Source organism: Plectropomus leopardus, chromosome 10 (assembly GCF_008729295.1).
Source record: "Plectropomus leopardus isolate mb chromosome 10, YSFRI_Pleo_2.0, whole genome shotgun sequence".
Classification (NCBI taxonomy): domain Eukaryota; kingdom Metazoa; phylum Chordata; class Actinopteri; order Perciformes; family Serranidae; genus Plectropomus; species Plectropomus leopardus.
Window position 1 is genome coordinate 23,411,982 of NC_056472.1, and position 27,920 is coordinate 23,439,901.

At 39.0% G+C, this 27,920-nt stretch overlaps 1 protein-coding gene and 1 long non-coding RNA gene across 3 annotated transcripts in view; both read left to right on the top strand.

The window, feature by feature from the left end:
* arhgef7a (Rho guanine nucleotide exchange factor (GEF) 7a) overlaps positions 1-5,765 on the top strand; it is a 35,175-nt gene extending 29,410 nt beyond the window's left edge. For both annotated transcript variants that reach the window (XM_042494083.1, XM_042494084.1), the window contains 3 exons: positions 3,394-3,493; positions 4,026-4,080; positions 4,839-5,765. In XM_042494083.1, the coding sequence (XP_042350017.1) occupies positions 3,394-3,493; positions 4,026-4,080; positions 4,839-4,961 (278 nt within the window). In that variant the 3' untranslated portion in view covers positions 4,962-5,765. The remainder of the gene's footprint in view (positions 1-3,393; positions 3,494-4,025; positions 4,081-4,838) is intronic.
* Positions 5,766-7,473: 1,708 nt separating this feature from the next.
* LOC121949384 overlaps positions 7,474-27,920 on the top strand; it is an 89,565-nt gene continuing 69,118 nt past the window's right edge. Inside the window, exon 1 of the long non-coding RNA XR_006106235.1 lies at positions 7,474-7,705. This is a non-coding gene — a long non-coding RNA (uncharacterized LOC121949384). The remainder of the gene's footprint in view (positions 7,706-27,920) is intronic.

The window sequence follows — 27,920 nt, forward strand, 5'->3', positions numbered from 1 at the left end:
TAAAGTCTGGCACCCGCTCCCGACCATTCCTGAGCACTGTGCCCGAGAACATCCCGACCACAGCAAAATAAGGAGAAAATAAGAGGAACAGGCAGAGGGCTGTTGACATCTCTATAGTCTATACACTGTTTTTCAGTAAAATCCTGCATAATAAACCTTTAATTTAGCTGCTAAAGAAGACGAGATGATCACATACACGTCACGCTCTAGTTTTTCCAGCTGGATAAACGCTAGTTGACTAAGAATGGTGAATTTAAAGGATCAGTTTATCCAAATTGCAAAAAAACCCCCCAAAACATATTGTCACACTTAACTCTAGATATATACAGACATGTAGACAGTTTTATGTGCTCATTTTTTCTGAGATTTCTTCCTAAAATCTAATGTAGTAGAAGTGAATGAGATTCTGTTTGTGGTGCTCACAGCTTTGAAAAAATTATATTCACACACCACTGCGTCTCTCCAGGATTCAGTGTTTCCAGTTCTCTAGATAATCCAAAGCTCTCACTGTCAGTAGTGTTAATCCAAACTACGTCCTCCTGAAGAAATTTTCACTAAGAAGACTGTTTACAGATTTACAGGTTTACATGCCCTTGTTGGGTATTATTAAGTTTAGTTTTTCAATTCTGTGAGCACCACAAATTAACTTCCTTGCAATGTTGTGGATGCAGATATAAAGTTTCTAATGTTGAGTAAGGATTTTTTTTTTTTTTTGTATTTTGGCAAACTGACCCTTTTAGTCATTGATTTTAATAATCTGCTGTATTGTCTGTCTCCTAAGCATCATCCTTTAAAGCCCGATCCTCCATCCAGTAACGTTGCTGTCTGTCAGTGGTTCTACAGGGTTGCGTTTATATTTAGTTTTAAAAGTCAAGTTAATGCATTAACAAAATAAAGACTCATTTAAACCAGGCGTATCATACCAGCCTGACACTAATAAACTGTTAACTACAGCCTAACACAGCTACAGTCCTGCAATACAAATAAAATGCCTTTATTTAATATCTCCTGCTAGATAAAGGAATAGATTGAGATTTTGGGAAATGTGCTTTTTTCTGAGAATTAGTCGAGAAGATCGATACCACTTACCACTACTTACTAAAAGAATTTATTATATAATAATTCATTAGCATTTGTGTTGCCCAGGCAATTTTTTGTTATATACTGTAAAATGAAAAGCGTTTTGTTTGTTTCACTCATTGAAAGAAAGCAGATTAGAATCATTTAATTTTATGTGTCAATCTTTTAGATTTGTTTCAAAAGAACAAATGGCACCATTTGCTCACCCTTCTAAAACACGGCAAATTGGCTTGATTTCTTGCAAAAACATAGGAGGCAGAGAGCAGATTTAAAACAAAAAAATTAGAAAGAAATTAGCAAAAATTTACAAGAAAATTACCTGAAAATAAGCAAAAAACAAAAGTAAAAAAAAACAAACCCCAAAACAAACAACAAAATTACACAAAAAGTGCTGAAAAAAATGTAAACCTTTTTGTATAAATTTTCTTTTTTGCAACATAATTTTAATAATTTAAACAGTTTTCTGGACAGTTTTCTGTAGTTTTATTCTAGTTTTCCCTTTTTTAAAAACTAATTTTCAGGTCATTTTTTGTCACCCAAATGCCCATTGCCTTTCCCCCAGCGGTTTTTTTTTTAAAAATAAACCAAAACAGTTTATTTAGGTTTCCAAGGGTTAGACTTTTGAAAGGCATCTGAATGCAGCACAAGAAAACTGATCCGTTGATCCAGGTTTCAAAAGGTTAAACTAAATTGCCTCGCCGTTTTGTCTGCTTCCTTCCTGTCTTTATGCTAAGCTAACCAGCTGCTAGCTGTAGCTTCACAGTTACCATTAACATAATAGTGGTATCAGTTTTCTCATCAACCCGAAAGCGAACAAGCCCATTTCCCTAAATTTTGAACTGTTCCTTCAAGGTGTAGGTGGTACCTGAAAAATTTGTCCATGTTATAGTCAAAAACAAAACATCCTTTGTGACACAACACAACTAGCACCTATGCTACGGCCTCATAAGCCAGACATGCCTTTGTGTTGTCTGGCCTGCGAGATTTCCCATGCTATCTCTTTATTAATGACTATTTTTATGAAGAAGTATTTTTCCAGTATTGGTATTAAAAGTACAGGTTGGCATCCACTTACAGTAGAGTTTATCTCCTCTTACAGCAAGCAATGTGGGGGACATATGGAATATATTGGTCCATGTTACAGTAGTACTCTGTAATGATTTCTGAAATGATTCCTTTATTGTGATCATTATTTTGTATACAGGAGTTTTTATTTTATTTTATTTATATTTTCTTCTGTATGTCAATGTTTACAAAATGATCCCTGGAAGAATCCTTTTTTTTTTTTTTTTTTTACAGTTTTATTGCTCTGTATCAAAGTTTACACGGAAAACTATAACATGAAGTGATTGAATTATTTTGCACAATCATGTAACGGGCCAGTGTGGGTGGGGGATAGAATCTGTTAAACTCTGTACTTTTTGTCGTCTACCTAGAGTGTGTATGATATAGTCTTAAAGGTAGACTTGAGTATTCAGTGTTACTGTAAAGTAAATGCTCATTCGTAGTGTAAATGCTCACCTTTAGTGTTTTGAAAAGCATTGAGGGTACAAAAAAATAGATAAAGAGGCCGTGATTATACAGGAACATTTCTATGTGAACTCAACCTCAGAATACTGTCAGAGTGGACTTGAAATATAAGAGCACATAGTCTCCCTTTCTGTAAATACTAGTTGTCATGGAGCAAGAAAAAAAATCCATTCTAACTTCTATGAGTATTTGAGCTAAGAATATCACTGTCCTTATATCATGTGCTATACTTTGTGACAGGTGTATTCTGTGATTTAACAAGTCAAACTGTGGGACAGGCGGAAGACCGACTGTCCTTGACCAACATTGTCCTCTGTGTGCTCTAACGCTGTACTCAGCTCACAAATGTGACCATGTCTTATCTGCAAACAGCGCCTTCAGTGTATTTGTTCTACTCTGCTGAAGTGTACAAGTCCCAAAACGCTATATTATGAGTTTTGAATAAATCTGTCATTTGGTAAACAATGGCATTCTGGTGATTTGTGAGAATTTGGTTGTGTTTTATGTGTCTTTTGGGGGAAATGGAGTTCTTGTTAATGTGGGATGAGAATGTATTGATTATTTTTTGCCATGTATCTCTGCAACCTCTCATTTCCTTTCACTTTTCTCTGGCTCTTGTCTGATATCTGGTCTCTGCATGACTAACACACTACTATTTTGGTCTTTGCTTGGTTGTCTTTAATGCCATCACTCGCTCCAATAAAGTTCTGCACTATTTCATCATACTACAAGGTGAGACAAAGCAAAGAACCGATTGTTGAGTGCTCTTCTGTTTTGAAACAGGGCCGCGAAAGGAAGCAGGGCTGCATGTGATCATCCCCGGTGAGAGGAAAGTCCTGGTGGACGATCCGAGTCGCAACGGACAAAGTACAGTAGAAGAAAAGTAAGATAATAGATGATAATAGATAGATGAATCTCACACTTCTCCTTTGCCTTTAATCGCTGTATGAACATAATGTGAAGACCATATTAAGACCAAAACCAACAATGCCCAATAAAGCCCATTCAGTCAGTGTATAACTTAATATTTTAAAAAGGCTTATTAATTTTCTAACACAGCTTGACACTATATTGTTGCAAAAATTACTCAAATGGAAATAAGTTCTGCATTTGCCTGGGACTATTTTAAGCTGTGGATTAATACATTTGTTGCACTCTTGATTATTTTGACAGCAGGAGGCAAAAATAGAGCCCATGGTCATGGAAATGAAAGATTATGTCATTGAGTGTCAGAGGAATTTTTTATTTCACCTTTATTTATACAGAAAATCTTATTTAGACACGGGTCAGTACAGTACAGTGAATTTGCCAAGTGGAAGCAGAATTAAAAAAGAAATTGTTCTAAGATTGATGTGATAAAAATGTGGACCTACTCTCTACTAACCAGCCTTGTGTACATTTGTGTCATCTTAAAGGAGCCTGGTGGATGTGGTGTACGCCCTGAGGGACGAGGTTCAAGAGCTGAAACAGGTGAGTGTTTATGAATTGGGTGTTTTTTATTTTTTATTTTAACAGATCATGTTGGATCGATTTATCCAATATTATGACTCTCCGTTCAAATTGACTTGTTTAACTCTCAGCTTTGAAAGTGAAGAATTCGTCTGGCGCAGTGAAGCAAATCTTTATAGAAGCCTCTAAATCTGATGAACCATCAGGCAGCAAAACAACAAGAATAAAAAATAAATCGCAATCAGTGTTTCACACCTTTATATTATTGATTATCTGTAGAGGATAGGCCTTAAAACACAAGTATATCTGTAAGTGATTATTGCTGAATTTATACCCTTATCTGGGCGATGTATCCGCCGGGATACAGACATTGAACGCCGAATTATCAAAATTGTGATGATGCAAATTATTATTTTTCAACAAAAACATAAAATCATCTGTAAAAAAACATTTAAAAAAAATAATAATAATTTCCCGCCAAAATTTAACAAACATGAAAAAAAACAAAACAGCCATTGATTCACATTGGATTACATTTTGGATTTTGATACCTATGATGAGTATATTTTGAATATTGGCATGAAGTCACATGACCCTGTAGCTGACCCATCTCCCCCTGAAGTGTTTCACATTATATTTAAGTTCACCCATTTAACGTCCCTCCCTCCACAGCCTGTCAAAAGACTGTGTCCCCCAGGATACAGAAACCATTTAAGGCTAAAGTACACACACGTTCTGTAAGCTAATGACATGAATGATGAGACTGTTTTGCCTGACAGGATAACAAGAAGATGAAGAGGTCGCTGGAGGAGGAGCAGCGTGCACGGAGGGATCTGGAAAAGGTTGTGCGGAGGGTGCTGAAGAGCATGAATGACCCCACATGGGATGAGACAAACCTCTGAGGGTCTTGTGCACCGTCTCCATCTGAAGCTTTGAAAAGAGAAAAAACAGCATGTGTGGGTTTTGTGTGTGAAATGCATACACATAATTTAAGGCTGGTTGTGTGAGTGAATATGTAAGCAGGTTGTGTGCTTGTTTGACATGGAAGTCTGTGTGTGTGTGTGTGTGTGTGTGTGTGTGTGTGTGTGTGTGTGCCTTATAATGAGTGTCGTCTGGTGAAAAGACAGGAACCACTGCAACGTGATGCTGAACAGACTCAATTCCAAAATAACATTCCTCAAACACCGAGTGAGATGGTGAGGAGATCACACATTTAACCCTCAGTGTGTCCATCACTTCAGCATCCATCATCAGTGTCTTTGGCAGAAGCTGGAAGACAAGTGGAGCCAAGTCCTCTCCGTTTACAATCATGTAACGGTCCGCTGTCCAATGGCACATAAATGGTACTTAATGGTGTTAATGGTCACAAAGGCCTTGGACAAGTCTGAACTTGGACCACGCCGTTTCATAACCTGTCTTATGTTATTTAATTTTTTATGAGTTGATTTTTGTGTGGCCTCTTACCCTGACACAGATTTAATCTGCCGATTTTAACCCAAAGTGAAGCTTGTGCCAGGAAACTCATCTTTTGTGTCTGTTTAAGTGTGTTTTGTCTTTTTCGACCTCTTTACTGTTGGACCACTTTGCGGATCGACTTTCTTTTTAGGGAATTGTACAGATTTTGAATTTGTACTGTATTATGTAAATACTGCAAAAAGATGAGCCTTTGTCCTTTGGGAGAAATAAATGTGTTTTTTTTAGAATTCAAGTCAATTTATTATTTGTCCTAATTGGGAAATTTGTGTTGCACAAAGTATAAAAACAATGTAGTAAACAAGACAAAACATGCAATATTACATAAACAATATTTTTTATTTTTTATTGTTACTGTTGAAATATTACAGTTAAATAAATAATTAATCCAGTGCGTCTTTATATGGTCAAAAAATGAAAATAAAATAAATATAGAAAAAAGAACCTTAAATAAAAGAGGGGCGTTTCAGGGAGATATACATTTTCCATTGCTTCCAGATGTCATCGAATTTAGATTGCTGAAGCCTCATTGAGAAAGTGATTCTTTCCATAACGAAAATCTCATAAATGATATCATACCATTCATCTATAGTTGGGGTTTCTGGCTTAAGCCATTTTTTTGTAATTGCTTTTCCAGCAGCTAGACTCAGTATTCCGATTAAATATTTACTCTTCACACTTACATTAGCTGACAGTACAAGTCCAAAAAGAAGTTCATCCCAGTGAAATGAAATGTCAGTTCCAAATATTATTACTAGTTCTGAATAAATCTTACGCCAAAAAGTATTTATTTTTGGACAAGCCCAAAACAAATGATAATGATTAGCCTCCTGGGAATGACACAACCTCCAGCAGCTGGAAGATCCTGCCTGGTAGCTGTGTTGAGCTGGTGTAGTGAAATACCTAATGAGACATTTCCAGCCGAATGATCTCCATATTTTTTATTTATTTATTTTAAGATTATTGTTGGTGGATTTTTCCCTTTATTGATAGGACAGCTGTAGAATGACAGGAAGTGTGGGAGAGAGGACGGGGGAAAGACACGCAGCAAAGGGCCCCAGGCTGGAATCACGCCCGGGCTGCTGCAAAGGCCTCGGCATATGGGACGCACACTCTAGCACGTGAGCTAGAAGCTGCCCCAACATCCAGCATTTTTGAAAAAAAATAAAGAAAACAAAAAAAAGTAAACTAAATATAGTTTGTGTAGCATGTGATTCTGATATCATCATCATCTTGTGACCTTTCAGATTTAACCTGGGAGTCATTTTGGGGTCCCGACCTCCATGTATGGAACAAATGGCCTAGTATATAGTAATATCAGTGAGAGAGCTTTAATTCTCACCCAAGATTTGATAGAAGACGTGTTTTTCAAAAAGTAACCTTCTGACGCCACTCTCACACCTGTCTGGAAAATATTGTATTACAACACTAAATAGTCTAACTGTTGAAATTTTTCTGGACAATGAGACAAAGATTAATACCTGTTCACTATCAGGCACTGTCCAGGTAAGATGTGTTTGTCTCCAAATTTTAAGGCATTTATATCAGTTATGTGCCGAAGCTTTAAGGAAAAACAAAGAAAAAAAACAACTAGAATTTACCATTGTATTATTTTTCCTAAACTTTATTATTATTAATTTATTTATTCATTTTTTATTTGAACCTTTAAAAACAGCAATAGATAACAGTTAAAAAAGAAAACAGGAAAAAAAACAAGGTTCCGGAGAGGTTAAAAACTCTAGGTAAAACAATCAATTACAAGTCATAAAATAAATTAGAATACTTTGATACAAGGAATATACAACCTGAACAGCAGGTAATGGACTAGTTCGGACCGAACCACTCATATTGTGTTACTCCGCCCGCAGTCAACTCACCCTCACCTGTCATAGATGTATCAAGACACCTGAGCGCGAGAGCGGTCTGTTCAAATTTCCGTCCGCCATGTTGCCGCTACGCAGTTTATTTACTAACCGTTGAACCGTCGCTACTCTAGCTTTCACAATAAGCTTCACTGTTTAAAAAAAGTGTGTTTATTCCGCGCTCTCCGCCGCTGTTGCGAGTATTTACGGATTACTTTTTGCTTCCTTCAAGCTGTCCTCTCTGTTGGCAAAATCAGACCTTCAACACCCAACATGATTCCTAAAAGACCTGCTTTACTTCACAAAGCCAGGTATGTGTTGCTTGTACAAACGCTTAAGTATTTTGAGATATTTTCGTTGTTTTTTTTTCTTTTCAGTCGGTGTTGTACTTCTCAATATCAGTAAAGAGGCTACAGGCTGCTGCTGAGTCTTTGTTCGACAGTTTAGCCTACTTTGCTAAAGCCCTGGTGATGGTCTGCTGTTCATCAACATGACATAATGACATGACATTTGAGGGTTATATTTTCTAAACCATGGATTATTTTAAGTTCAAGTGACCCCTTTCTTAGTTTAGGCCTCCACTTTGATGTATCATAGCAAAAAGGCACAGGTGTGATTAATAATAGCCTACTTTGTGTATTTTTGTTTGTTTTTTAAACCTACATATGCTGTATATTTCAATTGGAAAGAAAAAGTAAAGGCCTCTTAAAGTATTTTATTCCTTCGGCCCTCAGGCTGCTAAAAGAGGGTTGCAGTGATTAGGTTTGTTTCTTTATTTTAATAGTTTTTGGGTTTTTTAATCATTTGGCTTCTTGTGTAAGCCCACATGTGGTGGGTGCCAGTATGTATGACTCTATTGAATTATTTGTATATGTATATCTTATACAGTCTATGGTTTGCTATATGCTGATCTGTTGTTGCTGGCTTGTTGACTTTAGAGTGCTGCTGCTATTCTGAGTGTGTTTTTCATTTAATTTATTATCTGTTATGTTGTTTGATTATTTATTTACTTGTTTTTAGCAATTATGCAAACTTGGGAGGTTGTTAAACAGAATTGCACATTTGGGATAGACAAAGTTTTCTGAATCGGAATAAAAAGTGTTCAAAATATAGTAGACATATTCAGTAGCACAAAAAGTGGCTCTATTTCATTTAGGTATGTCAGTCACAGGGTCCTGAGATTGCCATGGCATATTCTGAAATGTACTCCCCAATCTGGCAGCTTGCAGGGAGTGACGAGGTCAGACCTATGTGAAAATGACACTTGTTGGCATTTTGTAGTAAATGAAAAAGTGCAGAAAATCGGTTCATATGGCAATGATATTGATTGCATCTTGTAGCTGACCTCACCAAAAACAATCGCTCATTGTACGTGTGTTTGTGTGCATGCCACCTCTTTTTGAATCGACCAGCCTATTGAAATCTTTTGTGTACCCTGATAATCGCGACGAGCTTTGTTGGGGGAGATGATCCCATTCTGCTGCTGTGGGATGAATAAGCACAGATGTCAACCTTTTCACTGTGACTCTCACCTTGTCCACTCATTAGTAATGAAAACGGTTGCCTTTTGTTTCACGGTGAATATGACTTCATGGGAACAAAGGCACAATTCACATTCATCCTGTGAGGCAGATCTCTGCAGATAAAGCCAGGCCAGCGCTGTCGTGCTCTGACCTTGTTGGTGTGACTCTCTCACAGTGTTTGTCTGGCCGGCTGCCACTCAGTCCCTCACTGATGAATCAGAGCATGAAAACAGCCACTGCCTTGCTGCTAGAAAGTTTACGTGGACCTCTTAGCTGGTGTTACCTTCTTTTCAGGTGGAAGTACATAACTGTGCATTGCTGTAACACTCAGGCTCCAACTTTTCTTTTTTTTTTCTACTCCTGCTTTACCAGGACAAACTTAAAGGTCCAGTGTGTAAGATTTAGGGGAATATATTGGCAGAAATTGAATATAATGTTATAATTATGTTTTCTTTAGTCAATCAATCAATTGTGATTTCTGTTATTGTTTTTAATCTCTGTGAGGCACTTTGTGTTACTCTTTGTATGAAAAGTGCCATACAAATAAAGATTTGTATGGCACTTTTCATACAAAGAGTAACACAAAGTGCCTAACAGAGATTAAAAGAAATGAAAAACATCAAAGAAAATCAAGAAAAATACAGACAGCCTGACCCTCCCACCCCCACATATACGTATGCAACAAAACACACACATTCATGTAGATATTCCCACACATGTGTGCAATCATCTGAAAATAAGAACAGCTTTGTTCTCCTTACCTTAGAATGAGCTGTTTACATCTACAAAGGAAGCGAGTCCCTATTTTATGAAGATCAGCATGTTGCACTTGTTATTTTTCTACAGTTTTCCAGAACCACTGGTTTTTCGTATTGGCCACTATAGTAAGAAGCCCAACTGCAACAAGCAGATTCAGAATTATACTTTTTGTAATGTTAAAGTTCCTTATTCAGTGTTTTTAGTGTTTAAAACCACCAGGTAAGTCTGTTTTAGAGAGGAAGAGACCTTTGTGGATAGCTCTGCTTTTAGTGAAAACCTAAATGCCTGGATCTTAAGTTATCGTAGTAAAAAGGGGACTTCACATTAGCATTAGCATTAGTGTTGGACTAGCAGCCTAGTGACATGCCAAAGTGCATTGGAAATACGTGGATTTTCAACTGAAACTGCTTTATTTTGGTTTTTGATTAGTTAAAGTCAGCGGATCTGTCTGTTCTGGAAAGGAAAGAAGAGACCTCAACGGATAATTCGGCTCACGGAGATGCACTGATTTGTTACGTGAAACCCCTTTTTCAGTGTTTATAGCTGTTTTAATCGCTTGCTTTGTTTGTTTTGGAGAGTAAGAGACCTCTGTGTGTAATTCGATTTCTGATAAACAAAGGAAGTCTAGCCAGTAGAAGTTTTATCTGGTCGCAGTTGACAATTTAATGCTAAACGCCACCAAATCCCCGAAAATTTTACGCACTTCACCTTAAAGAGCCTTCTTCTTCCTGTCAAGTGTTTGGTGGGTGAGAAACTTGTGCATTGAAGGAGCAGACGTGTATTATCAGGGTTCTGACCTGCCCCAGCCCCTCTTCACTCTCTCTGCCTCTTTCTTCCTACCGGGATGGAGTGACAGCTTGTCACTGTGGGTGCTCCACAATGCGCCTCAGACTCCCCGACTATTGTGGAGCTCAGAAAAAGCATCAAGGTCTTCCTCTCTCTTTCGTTCACTCTTTTCTCTCTCTTTTCAAAGCAGAGAATCAATCAGCTGTACACACACACATACATACACACGACTCACTTCTTTTCCCTTCCATCTGTCTATTCAGCAGCCAGTGATCATTTAGACTTGACATGTATTGTGAAAAACTGAGCTGCTCTGCCTCTTTCTTCTTCTCTTTCTTTCACTCCCTTTCTCTTTCAACTGTCTGTCATTAATGTCCAGGTCTTACAATATACGAACAGAGGAGAAGAAGAAAGCGAAGAGTGAGGGATGAATTGATGGATGGGAGGATAAGCACTCAGTGTCCTTTCTTTAAAGATTTGTTATTGTACAGTACTGTCTCCCAGTCATTTTTGGTTGGTGTTTCAGTCTGAAAGCCCGTCCACGTGCTCTTTTGTATGGGAAAGCAATAAGGCCCCATTGAATGAAGCTGAATGGACCTGCCATCCTTAGGGGCTGAGGCCTGAGGACTCCTATTCTTTAGCCCCCAATCTAATTGGAGCTGAAATGAAATGGAGGTTTCTTATGAAAATAGGCTTTGTTTGGCCGCAAGGCTGGTAATTCATAAACAATAAGCAGGGCCCCATTGTGTAGATAATAATATATTCATGCTGCTGGAGATGGGGAGAAGGCAAAGCGAAGGCTGAGGATATATAAGGAGGATAGGCAGAGACAGGGATGGAGAGTGGAGGGATAAGAGGAAGGGGAGGAGGAAGACTATGGGCTAATAGCAAATACTGGGTCAGAGAAAATTGGTAATGGTTGGGTAGAAGCAGAGGACTTATTAGAGGAAGTGAAAGGACTAAAAGTGGGTAGGAGTGAAGACTGAGTGGGAGTTTGGGGTGAAAATGACGGAGATAGACAAGATAAGGACGAGGCGAGGAGGGCGGGAGATTGGGAAATGGCTCTGAGTACTTCTAAGCCTACAGGTGACTGGTTTGGCAGCGGTGGGGGGAGAAGGCAAGTGAGTGAGAGTATCATAAAAATGGAATAGGTTGCACAGTGCAAATCTGTGTGGAGTTGAGAGCGGTGGAGCTGATGGAGTGGATTGGTCAAGTGCAGAGATGGAGCAGAGCAGAGCAGTCAACGTCTAACAGGCGAGGGGGGAAAATGAGAGAGAGGAGACCAGCGTGTCTGCGGTGGTTTAAAACTGACAGGAGGGCTTTCACCGCCCCGGAGACACGATGGGTGGCTGAGAAAAACAGGTGAGCTTTCATGCCACTTTGACGCACCAGTCTCTTTCTCAATTATCTCTCAGTGTTATCATCCGCAATTGTGCAAGTCAAAGCTGTGAGATGATGCTCAGCAGAGTCTACATACTCTTAAAGAAGTGTTTCTCTGTCGTTCTCAAACAGCGGGACCAACAAAAGTGCTGGACTTAAGTGCTCTGTGGAGTGATGGACTGACTTAGGGGGACCCTGCTTCCTGTGTGTGCTCTGAGCAGTTGTTACAGCTCATGGTACAGCCTTTTTACCCTTTTATTCGGGAGTAATTACAAACTGTTGGACTGGAGACACTCATTCCTCTGGATGCTTTGGGAAAACACTTCCTCTGTGCTGCAACTTTGACTTCAGATTTTTATCATTTTTTTTCTCTAATTTTTGACAGTATATCCTGGACAGAGTTTTGTGACAGTGGAGAGAGGATGTTGATTGCCAAACTGAAATTGTAAACACGTCTGATTTGATTTTACTGCCTAAAAGATAGATGTCTTAACTCATGGTGAGTAAACTTGAAACAGCACTTTATTTGGTGGACTTGAACTGAGTTTGTGTTTCTGTTTGAGTGTAGTTGTGGTCCACACCAGTTCTTTCTCATGAAACAAGAAGTTATTATGTCAACACTATGTGCAACTTCTCAGCGGTAACGAGTTACTCAGAAGCAGATAACTGAGAATGGCAGGTTTTATATAATAATAGCGAACATTTTTAAACACTGCAGTTGTGTTTTTACATATTTAAATACCTGTGCATATATATTTATATTGCACTGAACTCTCTCTGTGTTTGTGTGTTTGAAGCCTTCTGCCTCACTGCAAGTGCATTAGTGAATATAGAAAATTAAGTTTGGCAGAAAATAACTGCCATTACAAGAGGACTAACTTATCACTTTTGTATCCTGTTAAGAATTCACCAGACATCGCTTCTTTTCAAGCTCATGATTTATAAATGGGAAGATTAAATTAATCTTATAATAAATTTAAGTTTCACACTGATCAGATAAGAAACATCAGGAAATGGTTATTAAGCCCAAATTCTTATGAAAATTTAGTTGCTGTTACTTGAGTATATTGGCCAAGAGGTGGTGGTATTTACTTAGATCCAAACGTGTGTGATCCTGTTGCACCTGACACTGTGAGTTCCTATTTAGAGCCACTAGATGTCAGTATTTATCAACATATGAAGCAGACTGCGGCACCTCCTGCATTTCCAACATGACACCAAATTCAGCATAGGGCTGAACGTATGTGCTGATATTCTCTCTGTTTACTTGCATGTTTGTGCACATGGTGTTAATGCAAAATGTTTAAATTCAAGTGTTTACAATGCAGGGTTTTCAGACAAGAGTAATCCCTCACAATCATCACTTAGGACCCTTTAGAAGAGTCTGCCCTCTGCATGTATTTTAATTTTTCCTTTTATTTTTCTGTGTGATGACAATCAACGATTGATTAATGGGTCGCTGAGAATTTAATCGAGAAAGTGAATTTCAGTCAATAGGCTAAGCAATGCTGTCAAAGTATATGCAATATGTTGCTGTGAGCTATGATTGAAGAAAACACATTTGGTATTGTCTGAAATAAGCAAAGTTTTTATGTTTGTTTTCAAATATTTATTAATCTATTGTTAATTTGACCAAAATCGATCAAGGAAAGTGCTTACAATTTGCTTCCCTAGTTCTTGATGTTCTTGGGCACAGTGCTCACGTGAGTTCAGGACTTTGTTAAAAGGTAGCAACCAGGTGCCAGACTTTCAGCAGTGTGTGTCTGAGAGAAAATATCAAAATCTCAGACACAGCCTCCAAAAAATGCAAATAAAATAAATAAGCATAGCTGTTTGCTTTCACTTTCATTGGCAGTGCTGTTTACAAACAACTGACAAGTCCTGCATCTTATACCTTTAACATTACGGTATCATGCAACAGTAAATTAGTGCTGATGGTTTCATTTCAGGCTTTTGCAATGTTTTTAATATTTTTCCATGATACTTTCACCGGCTTAACTTCAGCAGGCAGATTAGTCTGAAGTCCTTGAAAGACAGAAACAAAAAGATTGCCTTCATATTTTGGCCTTGGCTAAGTCTGTAAAAGTGAATATGTAATTGCATGTCACAGTAAAGGTTATGCATTTACTCTTAATCATATAGTTACTTCTGCCACGAGATGGCAATCACACATAATGAAAATCCCCTCAGCTGTCTGAATGTGTGTGTGTTGGGGGCATGGATGGGGCTTGGTGTGTGTACACTCTCCACATGCATGCTTTTGCATACACCAAGATGTCTTCACATTGGTGTTGGTGATTTGTTTGCCTCTATTGTGTGTGTGTGTATGTGCGTGTCTTTTCACTAACCTGCAGCAGTATTTAGTGAGTATCTCTGCGAGCGGAGCTGGATGTCTCCCTGCTGGAGGTCCTTGTTTGTTTTGTTTATTTGCATGCAGCAAAGTGGTTGCTGGCGGTGCTGGTCACTACAAGTGGCTGGCATTCGGAGCCTGGTAATCAGGCTGCGGGCAAACTGGGTGGCAGCTCTCCGAATGGTTTGCTGGAGATTATCCCAAAATTATCCATGAATTATCCCCCAGAATTACGCCATTCCAGTCAGGCCTTGTCCATTGATGGGACCGGGAAGAGGGAGAATGTTGGACGAAGAAGTGTGTGTGTGTTGCACGCGTTGTCAGGGGGAGATTTGGATGGAGGCAGTGTTGGTGTCTGTGTCATGGAGTGTGTATTTCTGTGTGTATGTGTGTGCTGTAATGACTCTGGCAGTGTTGGTACATTGGGGTAATGGAGCATGTTAATCCACATCAAACAGCTATTAGCAGCAGATTTTACTCATAAAAGTCACTAGTTACAGTAAGAGGAAGGATAAAATTAACATACATCAAGCAACCTGTGTACTTTTGATTTTTTACTCTCAATCGGCCTGTGCTTTGTTTTTCCAAAAAGCATTTTTGTCATGCCAAAATGAAACAATTCATATCTAATGCAACAGAAGTTTGGCGTCTATCCCTCGAACTTAACTATCATCTAAAATCTGCAACAAACTGCTGTATAAATGTGTATGGCAACATTTTCATGAGTGGTATTTATTCCCAGAGCTACAGGTTTTCATGCCATTTGGAGCATTGTATTAAATTCATTTCTGTGTGGCTGCTGTCACTGCACATCGTGCTGTCATTATAGTCTGGGTAGATAGGAGGGACTAGTTGCCTGCTTGTGTGTGTCTGCTGGAGCCCCAGGAGGATGAATAGTGCCGGTGAACCTCTCTGCGATAAGTGTTCGGTAAACGGGTCAGTGGATTGTCCTCCGAGGCTCAATCTGAGCTATTTTCCCTGACTGAGAACACAAATTATCCTTCGTATTCATCCCATAAACAGACCACCAGCGGTGCACGCTCCACATAGTTTGTTGTGGCTGTGTTTGTGTGCTCAATCATCCTGTTTTCTTGTGCTGTGGCTGAACACAGGGCCGCTCGCACATGTGGATAACACATGCACACTTTCACCCACTTAACAACAAAGTTCAAAACACAGTGCTGGTGAAAACAGATGAAAGCACAACTGTTGAAGATGAGAAAACAATTAGATGTGGAGCGGGTGCAAATGGAGGATCACAATGAAACACACACACATACACACACCAAACCGGCAAGGAAGAGGAGAGCAAAGGGGAGAGAGAGGGAGAGGCCAAGGTGGCGAAAGGTTAAGTACTCCTTTTTTGGATGCTGTACTTCCTGCAGGGCCTTGTTCCTTGACCCGCTGGTTAGAGGAGGGAGTTTAAAAAAAAAAAAGAGAGAGGGAAGGGGGGAGAAAAGGCTAAAGCTGCATGTGAGGTTGCAAGGTGAGAGGTGGAAGAGCTAAAATGGGAGGAGTATTTGCCTCTGGCTGATGGAGAACAATTGGACACACACACACACTGGCACACACAGTTTGGAGCAGAAACAAAAATGGACATTCACGCACGCACACGCATGCACACACTTAGAACTACAGTCCCAGCAGGCTATGAACTTCAGTGCAGTTGTTGCCATGGCGATACACTGAGTTGCTGACCCCCCGACTCCATTTTTCCTGCCGCTTGGCTATTGAAAGAGATGATTGACAAGTGTCCAAATGTCAGCCGACCCAGCCGGCCACACAGATGGGGGGATGGGGTGGTGGTGGTGGTGGGGGGGGGGGGCAGCCATTTTATGTTGCTTTCACTCACAGAGAGGAAGATGTGTTTGTGTGTGTATATATTTAAAGATACATTTTTGCATGCATTTACCTTCTGTCTGTCTTTTAAGTTTGAAATAGCAATCACAATAAATTGTATCTGCAAGGGCTGGGGGAAAAATGAATACAGCACAGTATCGTAATACCTCTGCATGGCAATAACGTATTGATGTACAGTTGCCAAGTATAATTTCTTTATTACATAAATTATTAATATTACACATACAAATTAGCTCTCTGAAACCTGGATTGACATCACTTTTTTATGCTGCTTTAGACACCAAGCATTCAAATCTTTGAGCTAATTGGTTCGATTTTCTTTTGAAAACATGGGGGAAAAAAGCAAACGAGCAACTTGGCAAGAAATATCCCCTATACTACAAGAAATTTGTAGATTTAGGAAATATTTTTAAAAAATGCTTGGGAAAATTTCAGAAAAACTATATTTTTTATTATCATTATATATTTAACATTATTTTAGAGAATTTTTATACTTTTGAATCACCTTTGTCAGGTAATTTTCTGTCTTTTTAAAAATTTTTTTTCCTGTTTTGTTTGCTAATTTCGAGTACTGGTACTCTTTTTTGTGTTATTTCCTCTTAAGTTATTATTTGCCTTCTTCCAAAATCAATTGCTTTCACAGTCCACTAATACATTTTGCTACAGTAAAAATTATTGAAGTTAGAAGAACAGACTGAAAATTTTATCTTAAAACAGATGCCAACAAAGTTTTTTCCTTTTTTGGACAAAATTTGCTGAAATGGTAATATATCACAATATATGTAATCATAATACTCAACATACCATGACACATTTAAAGTTGCAATAATATTGTATCGTGAGGTAAAGATCGTGAAGATACTGTATTGTGGGGCCTCTGCTGAGTCCCACCCAAAAATACAAGCAATCAAATCACGGATAAACACACATACTGTTGATGTTGTTACTGACCTGAACAAAGAAAGCTTCCAAATAAAGCCTCCTTTTTGAATGCGAGACAGGGTCGTATATTTGGTTTGTCTTTTCAGCTGATAACCCATTCAGTGCAAAAGCAGGATTGGTTGGTGGTTGCTATTGAGTTGTTCGTGTTCTGTGCTCTGCCGTGTGCATATTTATGCGTTTAGCCTTGATGGACTACATCTGCATAATACATCAAATATGATAAACAGTAGTTTACATGTGGCAGCGAGTTTTACAGAAATATGTTGAGGCTTTTTGTGTATTCCCGTATATTTTTTTCCACCTCTGTTTTTTTGTATCCTCTCTCCCTTTCTCACTGTCTCATTGTCCGCAGGCTTAAAGGGATCGGTCTTATCTTGATCACCCACAGCAACACATTAACCTCTCCTCTCTTATCTCTACACTGGTCATTAGTGCCAAAACCCTTAACGTCCTATTGACAGGGGCCACCGAACTCTGCATCTGTGCGTGTGTGTGTGCGTTGAGTTATCGTAGGTGACATGCGGTTGAGATCTGCTGAGTTGGTGATCCGTGCTGATAACATTATTAGCCTACGGTGTGTGTATGTGTGTGCGTATGTGCAAAATATAGCAGGAGAGAGTGTGAGGGTAAAATGCGGTGATATTTCTTTAAAATGTATTTGAGATTATGAAAATGAATAGCCGATAGTGCATATTTTCTTTAGTCATTGTACATTTTAAAACATTTGATTTATTTAGTGGAAAAAAAATTAAAAAACACTTCTCCTCCCACCTGAATACTTTGCAGGAGATGTGAAAATAATTCAAAAGCCAGTCTTTAGCTTTGCTATGAGACCATTTAGAAAGATAAAAAAAAAAAAATACCTCCTGTCTCTAATGCAGCAGTGTTGGTGTTGAATGGGTTACTCCATTTGCTGCTGATGGAGCATTACACTTCAGCTCAGTCAAACAGCTGTCAACAGCGAGTGTATCGCAAATTAAATCAATTCAATGATATCATGTCTCAGCACACAGCAATCAAATCACTTATAGCAGTAATATTAGCACCTTCTTTAAACACTCCACGTGCACGTGTTAGGTTTTTGAAATGCAACAACAACAAAATATATCTTTACATAAATCAATTAGTCATTTTTTAGTTTAATGTGTTCAGGGTCAACGGTTCTATACAGTTATTGTCTTTGTAAATAAAACAAAAAAATTGTATGTGTTTGTGTCTCCTTTGCAGACATATAATCATTAAAACACATTCATTCTGACTGAAAAACACATTTCTGCTAATACATCGTTGTAGTGAAATTTAAGCATTTAGTTTTGAGTTAAATGTGTGCCACTGTTTGTCTCTAAATGCAGTACTTATCTGTCTGTCTGTCTGTCTGTTTTCTGTCTCCTCCTGGCCCTGTGTGTTAGTGGGGCTGACAATCTAACAGGTTAAAAGAATAATTGCAACTCTATTTACCCCAAACAGCCTCTCCTCGGCACATAATTACATCCACACACACACACACACACACACACACACACACACACACACACACACAGATGCATCACATACTGAGGCACACTCACAGAGAGAGGGAGAGTCCCTGCACTAATATTTAGGTAGTAACAGTCATGTGTTTGAGTGAACCCTCCTCTTGTCCTCCTCTTCAACGCAAAGCACTGTTAACCACCGGCACTCACTGAGAGAGGAATACACCCCGCATTGACCGCACTCATCGAGTTGTGGGTGTAGATGTGCTGTGTGTGTGTGTGTGTGTGAGTGTGAGAGAGAGAGAGAGAGAGAGAGATTGAGAGATTGAGAGATGTGTATGTGAAAATATTATGACAATACCATCCTCCAAGGTGAGGGGCTCTATAGCAATTCATTAATGGAAATACTGCAAATAATAGGACTTAATGAGTATTTTCACTTTTTATTACTCTTGAGTTTTTATTATTATTGTTATTATTCAAGATTCAAGAACTTTATTGTCATTATGCAAGCATAACAAAATTGCAAATGTTTCATCCTCAGTGGTGAGTACTAAAAAATGTAAAGGATGGAATAATGCACAATTGAATATTTATTGCACAAGCTAACCCATATAAGTGCAAAATAAAAGCAGTATCCAGTATAAAATATGTGTATATATATATAAAGGTACAAATGATCACTGTTTAATCTGTAAAATATCATTAGAATAATTGTTCTGTTTACCAAAAGCTCAAGGTGACATCTTCAAATTGCTTGTTTTATCCGAATAACAATTCAAACCCCCAAAATACTAATTTTACAACAATATAGAACAGAAAAAACAGTACAGAGAGTCTTGAATGACATAAACATTGGCATTTTTTTCATGAAAAATGACCAAATTGATAAAGTAATTGTCAAAATTATTTTTTGACTAATTAATGTACATAATGATACATATGTATGTTTTTTTGGGAAATAAAATGAGTCGGTAATATTTATTGGCAATCAAAAGTTACATTAACAGATCAGTTTTCAACTATTAGATAAATCAGCAACTCGTGAGGTGATTGAATATAAGTCATTTTAAAAAATCTATAATTTCTCTGAGTCCAGCTTAAGTGTGAATATTTTCTGGTTTCTTCTTGGGTTTAAAGATACACTGACTGAATTTTTTTTAACCTTTTCTGACATTTTATACATCAAACAACTAATAGATTAATTGAAGTAATATTCAACAGATTAATCAACAATAAAATACTTTTAAATTGCAGAACCACTAATCAATCCAGCAAATGGATTTAAAATAATCTGTGATTAACTGCACAACAGTAAGTTTTATGAAGCTTATTTTTGTAAAATAATCAGAATCAGCAAAACATGTCAGTGTACTACACTTTAACGTACAGCAAAAACAGGGAAAACAAGCTGAGCAATTAATAAGATATAAAACAAACATAATATTTAGACGCTTATGCTTCCAACACAGCCCCAGGTACAGTCCTTGTCCCTAAGGTGCATGGTCTCAGCCTGCAGCTCAGTCGTGCAGTGTTTATCCTTGGACAGTGGTGGCGCTGCTGCTGCATTGTGATTAACGACTGCCGCAGCTATACTGTGGATCCACTCACGGCCCCGGCATTACATTAGGAGACATTATCTAAATACTCAACAAAGTGAAATTGAATTTAGGGCTCCGTCTCCAGCCCTCCCCGCCCCCCTCTGCTGGTTCAACTGGCCCGCTCTAGGATCCCATTCTCTCCTTATTGTTAGAGCGAGTCGAGCAGGATCCTCTACTCCTCATCCACTCTCAAATTGAATCAGTCTCAATTTGACCTTTTATGTACCAGAATCTGCTACAGATGTACAGTATGTGCATGCAAGTAACGTTTGACACGTGTGTGCGTGCGTGTGTGTGCCCACATGTGCCCCCGTGTCAGCTCGCATTGCTCACAGTGAAGTGGGAAACAGCATCTCCCTATTTGCCGCAGAATAGACCAATTAGTGTTTAGCAACAGAGCAGGAACCCATGTGAATGTGTCATTGATTAGCAGGATTTGGCTAATCATCACATCTCATAAACTCACCCGCTAATGTCAGCTGGATCTCCTACAGTACGCCTCCTTCTCCTCGCTCCATCTATCCCTCCATCTCCTCTCCTCCTTTTCAGTTCCCTCTTCCCGTCTGTCTATCCGCACTTGTCTTTTCACCCATCTGTCTCCGTCTGTCCTCTCTTCCTTCCTTCCTCTGTTTTTCTCCCCTCTTCTCAATTTCTTCCTTCCTCTCTTCTCCTTTCTTCTCCTTTTTTTTCAACACTGGAGGGTTTACAGTAGAAGGAGCTGAGCGGATGCTGACTTTCCTCCTCGTACATCAGGAGAGGAGAAGAAGAGTCTGCAGCGCTGCTGATCATAAAGCTAATCTGTATTTTTAGTTTTAATTGTCCACTCTGCAGTTGTACTTAATCTTTTTACTGTAATTTTAACAGTCACTGGTAAAAGCATCCAAAACTGTGTTTATTTGTTTAACAATCTTGGTTAATTGGAACCTTCCTTTTTGAATTTTGTTATTGTCAAAAAAAAAACAAAAGATGATGTCTAGAGTACCTTTTTTCAGACCTTGGTTTCAGATGAAACTGGGCAAAATGACAAAACAGTATATGTTGTAGGCCAAAATTTATTTTCTTTTTTACACATAAGTTAACAAAATTACTTTTGCTTCCAGAAGATTTAAATTTTCAGTATATCATCAGGCTGCAATGAGCTATTATCTCCAATATTACATAATCTGCAGGATATTTTTTTGATCAATCAATCAATTGTGTGTTGAATGTCAAAAATTAGGGAGAAATTCCAATGTGACATCGTTAACATTGCACTCTAGCATCTAAAAATACTCAGTTTGCCGTCACACTGGATGAAGAAAAGCAGAAAATTTGTATGGTTTAGAGGCCGAAGCAATTATTTTACTGTTGATCGACTAACCATTTCAGTTGAAGTACTGCATATAACACTGTCTTTCCTAAATAGCACAAGTACAGCAATTAGAGAAGACACCTTTATTTTCATAGACTATTTAAATTTGATAATAGTGACCACCTTGTGGTTTTGTTTGATTTTCAACTGGATTTAATAAATGAATATTTTTTCAAAACTGAGCTTTTTTTGTAATAAATCTTCAAGTACACTTCAATCTAGTCAGTCTAGTTTTTCTTAATTCATTTCATCTCTCTGCTTTTGAAATTAAATTAGTGGTTTTGGAGCTTTGCATGTTGTGTAATAGGTATTAGTTATCATATTAATTAGCATCTGTTTGACACAGTATGGTGGCCAGCTGGGAGCATGAAGGAGGACATGCGGTGTGTGTGTGTGTGTGTGTGTGTGTGTGTGTGTGTGTGTGTGTGTGTGTGTGTGTGTGTGTGTGTGTGTGTGTGTGTGTGTGTGTGTGTGTGTGTGAGGGGTTGCAGGGGGGAAACTCACAGCGTTTGATTTGTTGTGTTGCTAATGTGACACTGATTATACAGGTCAAAGTAAAACAAAGCGGTGAGACGCTGCAATGCTAATATAAACGCTGTGATAACAGGGTTGTCATCACACACACACACACACACACACACACACGCACGCACTCTCAAACATAGATAGACAGATATACCTTTGTGTGAACATATACATGTACATCTACGCATTCTTGTGTCCTTGGGAAACACATGCAGAGACACACCAACTCACTCATGACACACACATTCGCAGGTCATGGAAAAACGACTCACAATGACTTCAACAAACCAAACTGAGCCTTTTTTTTTTGTAAGAGGTAGACTGTTGCCATGGAGAGAAGGGGTTAGTGAATTTGACCTATGCTATCATGCTAGCTTTGGTCCCCGCAGCTGTAATTTCAAATGAGAGAAAAAAATATGTGTTTCTCACTGAATTGATTTATCCCTATGTTTATGAGTAGATAAGTGCAGTGATGCTTAGATGGAGGGTTATTTTCATGGGGTGACTCTTTTGTGTGTATTGTGTTTATCTAGGCCACTGTTGATGTAGGGAGTACTGTAGCTCTTTTTCTTTCTTTGTGTTGATGTGGGTTTTCTGTATGTGTGATTTTGTTTGTGTGTGTGCGCCAATCTGCACCGCAGGTACGGTGAAGGCATGGGAGACATTGTGGTTTATGGAAAGCAGCGCGTGATCAGACTGCCCTGCAGCAGCGACGAAATCAATCACAATAGGAATGGAAAAAAAACTTAAAGTGACTAAATAACATGCGGCGCATTTGTTCTGGTTTAGTCACCACGTCACCCGTTCTTCCATTTAAACTGAGCCAGTCTTGTGGCCTTGGTGCAGCTCGCACTACCTTGAGGCAGTCAGAAGAAAATAAAACTCATTTCATATTTACCTGCAGCAGGTTTACATCGTTTGACACAATTAATCTATTGTGTAGAGTGGTAAAATTATTCAAATATTAATCTCGATCCTGATTTTGGCTTCTCAAGATTCAATGAACATGATCGGCTATAATATTGATGTTTAAAATGTGTGCTCAGCTCATAGAAAACACTGTTGCATATCAAATCAAACGCATTCCCCCTTCTAACAACCAACCTCCACTTTTAAAGAGCTGTCTTGCGGAAATGTGTGCACCCTGCAGCTGCAGCTTATAAAAAACTTTACTGAATTTTCCAACTGCAGACAGCAAAATGAAAAAATCATCAGCTAGGCTTGGGCGGTATGCAATATTTCAGACCTTGATACCTCCCTGAAATTTCACCGTGTTGTACAGTGTATGACGGTGTAAGTGTGCAGCGCTAACTCCCCCTGACATCAAGTGCACTTCTTACGTTCAGCTTTTCGGACTCATAACTACACAATAGAAACCAACAACATCCTTAGAAAAGTAATATTCTCAGCTATTTTCCTCTTTAAACAGAGAAATACAACTGTACACCTTTTGAATTCATCTTTTTCATGGTCGTGTAAGACTGATGAGGCTTTATTGCCTCGTCAACTCATTGTAAGAAACATTTCATTCAAACTCAACAAAAACAAAATAAAATCCACCCAAACCATCTCGGTTACTCTTGCTAGTAATCTAATTAGTAAGACCACTGCTCCAACATCACCATCTCTGGTTTGGTTGAAATAAATCTTTAATTCACCGAGTTATTTGTAAAAAAAAACCCAAAACAAAACATGCAGGTATTCCACATGCTGAACGCTAGCTGTTAACAGTCTTGTAACTTGTCCCTCCATCACTGGGTGTCGCTGTGTCTTCCAGCTCAGCTGCCTGTTCTGCCAGTAGAGACCAGAGATTGAGCTCTGGTGGTGCATGCTGTGCACTACATACAATGAGTTTAATTGAAAGAGGAGTGCCTGTATTTATGACGGTATAAAAAAACATGCCTTTTCTATTGGAAATGACATACAAGATAACCAAAAGCAACTAGGTTGTCATTAACAATAAAACTTCAAGCTACATGGCAAACATGGCTACATGGCAGATACATAAATGTGAAAGACCAACAAACATTTTCATTAACGTTATTTCAATTAGTATAAAAATTAGTACATTAGCAGGAATGTAGCACAAAATGCAATTAAGAAGTGTTTTGTACATTTAAATGTAAAAGTACAAAAAAATAATAATGATAATCAAGATTATCATTTTTGCCATAATTGTGCAGCCCTACTATTGTGTCAAGCAGAATAGAGTGTATGTGGCTGCAACATATGGAAGAGGACAAGAGAGCAAATAGGGAGCCAAGATATGGTCGTCTGTCTGGGTTTTGGGGTAATTTGCTGGGGCGGGTGTGAATGTTAGTTGAGATGGGCGGGGATGTGTCAATCATGTGTCTGACAGGGCCTTGTATAGGTTGTCATGTTGCCCGGCAGCCGAGGCAGAGGAGCCACGGACCTGGGGGCCACTCAGGGGTCACTGTCTGCCCTAAACGGTCCCCTCAACAGCACGGGGTGCAGATAGGCGAAGCGTTGCTGCGACGAGGTCAGCACAGGGGTGATCCAATTCTCCGTATTTGGGCGTTGGGAGATTGTGTGCTCACCTCTGTCAACTCCTGCGCATACAGGTCAGCAAAAATAAAATAGGAGAGTCACTACAGCGGAGACGAGGGTCGACGTGGGAGAGAGTACAACCTCTCTGTGTGTGTGTGTGTGTGTGTGTGTGTGTGTGTGTGTGTGTGTGTGTGTGTGTGTGTGTGAGAATGTATGTATAATACACCAAACAAGGTTGTGTCTCCTCCATCATTTCTCCAGTTGTCTGCACAGGCAATGTACTGGACACCAACGTGCCTCTTAGTTCTCAGTTGACCCTTAAAGGCCCCAGCGGGGAAACCGAGGGGGTGACTTTGGTCCTGCCGCCTGGGAGACTTCCATATTCATTGTTTTCTTCTTTTTCACTCTTTATATACCTGTTATCTCTCTTTCATTGTCCATCTGTACTTCTCTTTCTACCATGTACTCTCAATTTTTCTTTCAACTTTCCTCCCCAGGGACACTTCTCACCTTGCTTCAATGTACTGAGGATGTTTACGCTGGTTGGAGTTAGGTATTCTGTCCTCACTGGAGTATAATACAAATCAATCCTGCGCAAATTCTTTTGGTAAAGTCAGCAAAGTGCGGACTGTGGAGGTGAAGGTTTGTGACCAGTTTGTGATTAAAAGCTTGTTTGTTGCACCAGTTAAGGGACATAGAAGTATGGAGTCCTTAAATCCAATTATTAGGGGCACAATATGACTATTACTGAGGACTTGCACACAACAAATGGGCATGTCATATCACAGAGCCCGTTCCCTCTGTGTGTGTGTGTGTGTGTGTGTGTGTGTGTGTGTGTGTGTGTGTGTGCGCGTGTGTGTGTGTGTCATGAGAACCACTGGGAACTACCATCTGGTGGTGAAGGACAGTAGACCGTTGGGGCTGTGATGCCCTACCCTTGTCAGTGGCAGCTGTGTGTGTGTGTGTGTGTGTGTGTGTGTGTGTGTGTGTGTGTCTGTTGTGAATGTGTATGCACAACACATGCCCGTGTGTGAGTGTGTGTGCTCACTGATTACAACCATCATGGATGTCACAGTATGATCAGACCAGTAACTGTCATCATGTGTTGACACATCTAGTTACTAACTGATCTGTTTCTGCCTCCTGCGGTTCTGCCGCAGTGAACCTTTGACTGACTCACACAGTAATGGCTGTTAAGCTCCGATAACTTGATGTTACACTTATGTGTCGCACTCAATCTATTTGAACAAAAAAAAAGTGGGGCGCCTGGTGGCTCAGCGGTTAGAGCAGGCGCCCCATGTATGGAGGCTGTGTCCTTGCCGCAGCTGCCGTGGGTTCAATTCTAGCCTCAGCCCTTTACTGCATGTCGCCCCCTCTCTCTCCCCCTTTCACCTATCAATTAAAGGCAAAAATGCCCTAAAAAATATCTTAAGAAAAAAAAAATCTTGATTAATTGATTCATGGGGTTGTTTAGAAACAACCCAAATCACCAGGGTAAATGTTGGCATTGGCATATGTATGATTTGTTTGTTTTATGTAGCGGTTATTTTGATTCGGGGTCCACCGATATTGGTGTTTCAGGGCCGATTATTAGTAGTGAGTGAGAATCAATGAATAAATAAAAATAGCTCCCTAAAGTTTACCATCAATAAGGCAAAGGAAAGCTACAAATCCTAACCACTGGAAAAACCTCAAAAATGACACTTTTGCTTAAAAAATGTCAGAAACAATTAATTGGTTATCAAAGAAGCTGACAACAATCTGCCACTCCAGCAATTGATTAATCGACTCATTGTTTCAGCTGGCTGTCTGTCTTTATATTTAGTGGCACAATGCCAGTCTAATGGGTAGTCCTGTTTGAAGTGAATAACCAAAAGATGACCTCCACGGCTGAAGCCAATGCATATGTGTCTAATGGCCACTTGAGGCTGTCTCCCAGACAGGGTTAATCCCCATAGACCACCATGATAAAAAACACAACTTTACAGCAGAAATAAACATGTTTACAGTTTAGTACAAAGAGCGATTTTGGTCGCTGTAACAGGGCTGCTCGATAATGGCAAAAATAATAATCCGGATTATTTTGATGGATATTGAAATCACAAATATTTAATTATTATTTAACATGATTACTCTTTTGCCTTTAGAAGATTGTGCATGTTATTGAACATTAACCTCAGAACAATGGATGTCCTTTTACTTTAAATACAAGTGAACTGAAAAACAATGAAAGCTTTGTGGCGCAGCTGTGACTGTGTAACACACATTACTGTAGTTTATTCACATTCACATAATAATAAAACCTAACCCAAATAATATAATGTAGCAATACACAACAGTTACTGTATCAATAACAGCAAAATACATTTTGAATTGGGATCAATGATTGTTTCATTGCCGGACTCGAGGCTTCGAAACAGGAGTCCACAAACCAGTGGGTGACACAGTAGCTACGTTGATTATTTTATACAGTGCATGTAAATAACATGAGGATTAGAACTGAAACAATCAGGTGAATAGTCAATAGTTGATGGACAGAAAAGTAATCAGCAACTACTTTGATAAATGATCAGTCTCTCAAGTCATTTTTTTAAGCAATTATATTCTTCACACTTTTCTCTATTTGCAAACACTTTGTGGACTGAGCTTAATGAATCAAGAAAATAATCATTTTGTTAGCTGCAGCCCTTGTAAGGATTGCCCCTTTTCTGTGAAGTAGTAGATTATGTGACTACCACTTATTTGTAACTTGAAAACTTAACTGATGGTTAAGCTGAAGCAGGAAAAAAAACATTTCAAGGCTAGGATGAGCAAACCGGCCCACATCTAAATGTACATCTATCTATATTTCAGTGGAAAGCCAACGCTCAAGGTCGGCGCTTGCATGGACACACCTTTGCAGTTACATTACCACAATAGTGTAGCCTGAGCGGATAAAATGTTTACTTTACTGGTGAACCTCAAACAAGGTTAAAATAAACATTCAGTGGGCTTAAACACAGCAAATAGAGTGGTTTTTTAAAGAGCTTTAGGCAGTTGTAATTAAAACAAAAAATCAATATTCCTGGCATGAGTAGGGAAATAAACCTGGATCATTTGATTTGAAAGTAAATACTAAATAAACTCATCCATCACTCCAATCACCCTTACTTTTGACTGCATGATTTCAATCAGTCGAGCACATAAAGAAGAAAAGATGACTGGATTTCCAACATTAGGCTAAAGATGTAAACAACTAACGATTTGGAAATGTATATTATAAGTTAATTTAGCAATAATATGAGCTTTTCTATGATCCAAGCTTGAGGCATTTGTCAACTTTTCAAATCTAACTGAACCCGCTAAGTGTCTCTTCTTCCCCTTCATCTCTTCTTATTCATGATCCCCCTCCACTGCCCCCCCCCCCCCACTCCAATCCCAAGGGCAAGCCAAAGGCTGACAGCTTTGTTTGTGTTCTCCACTAAGTGAT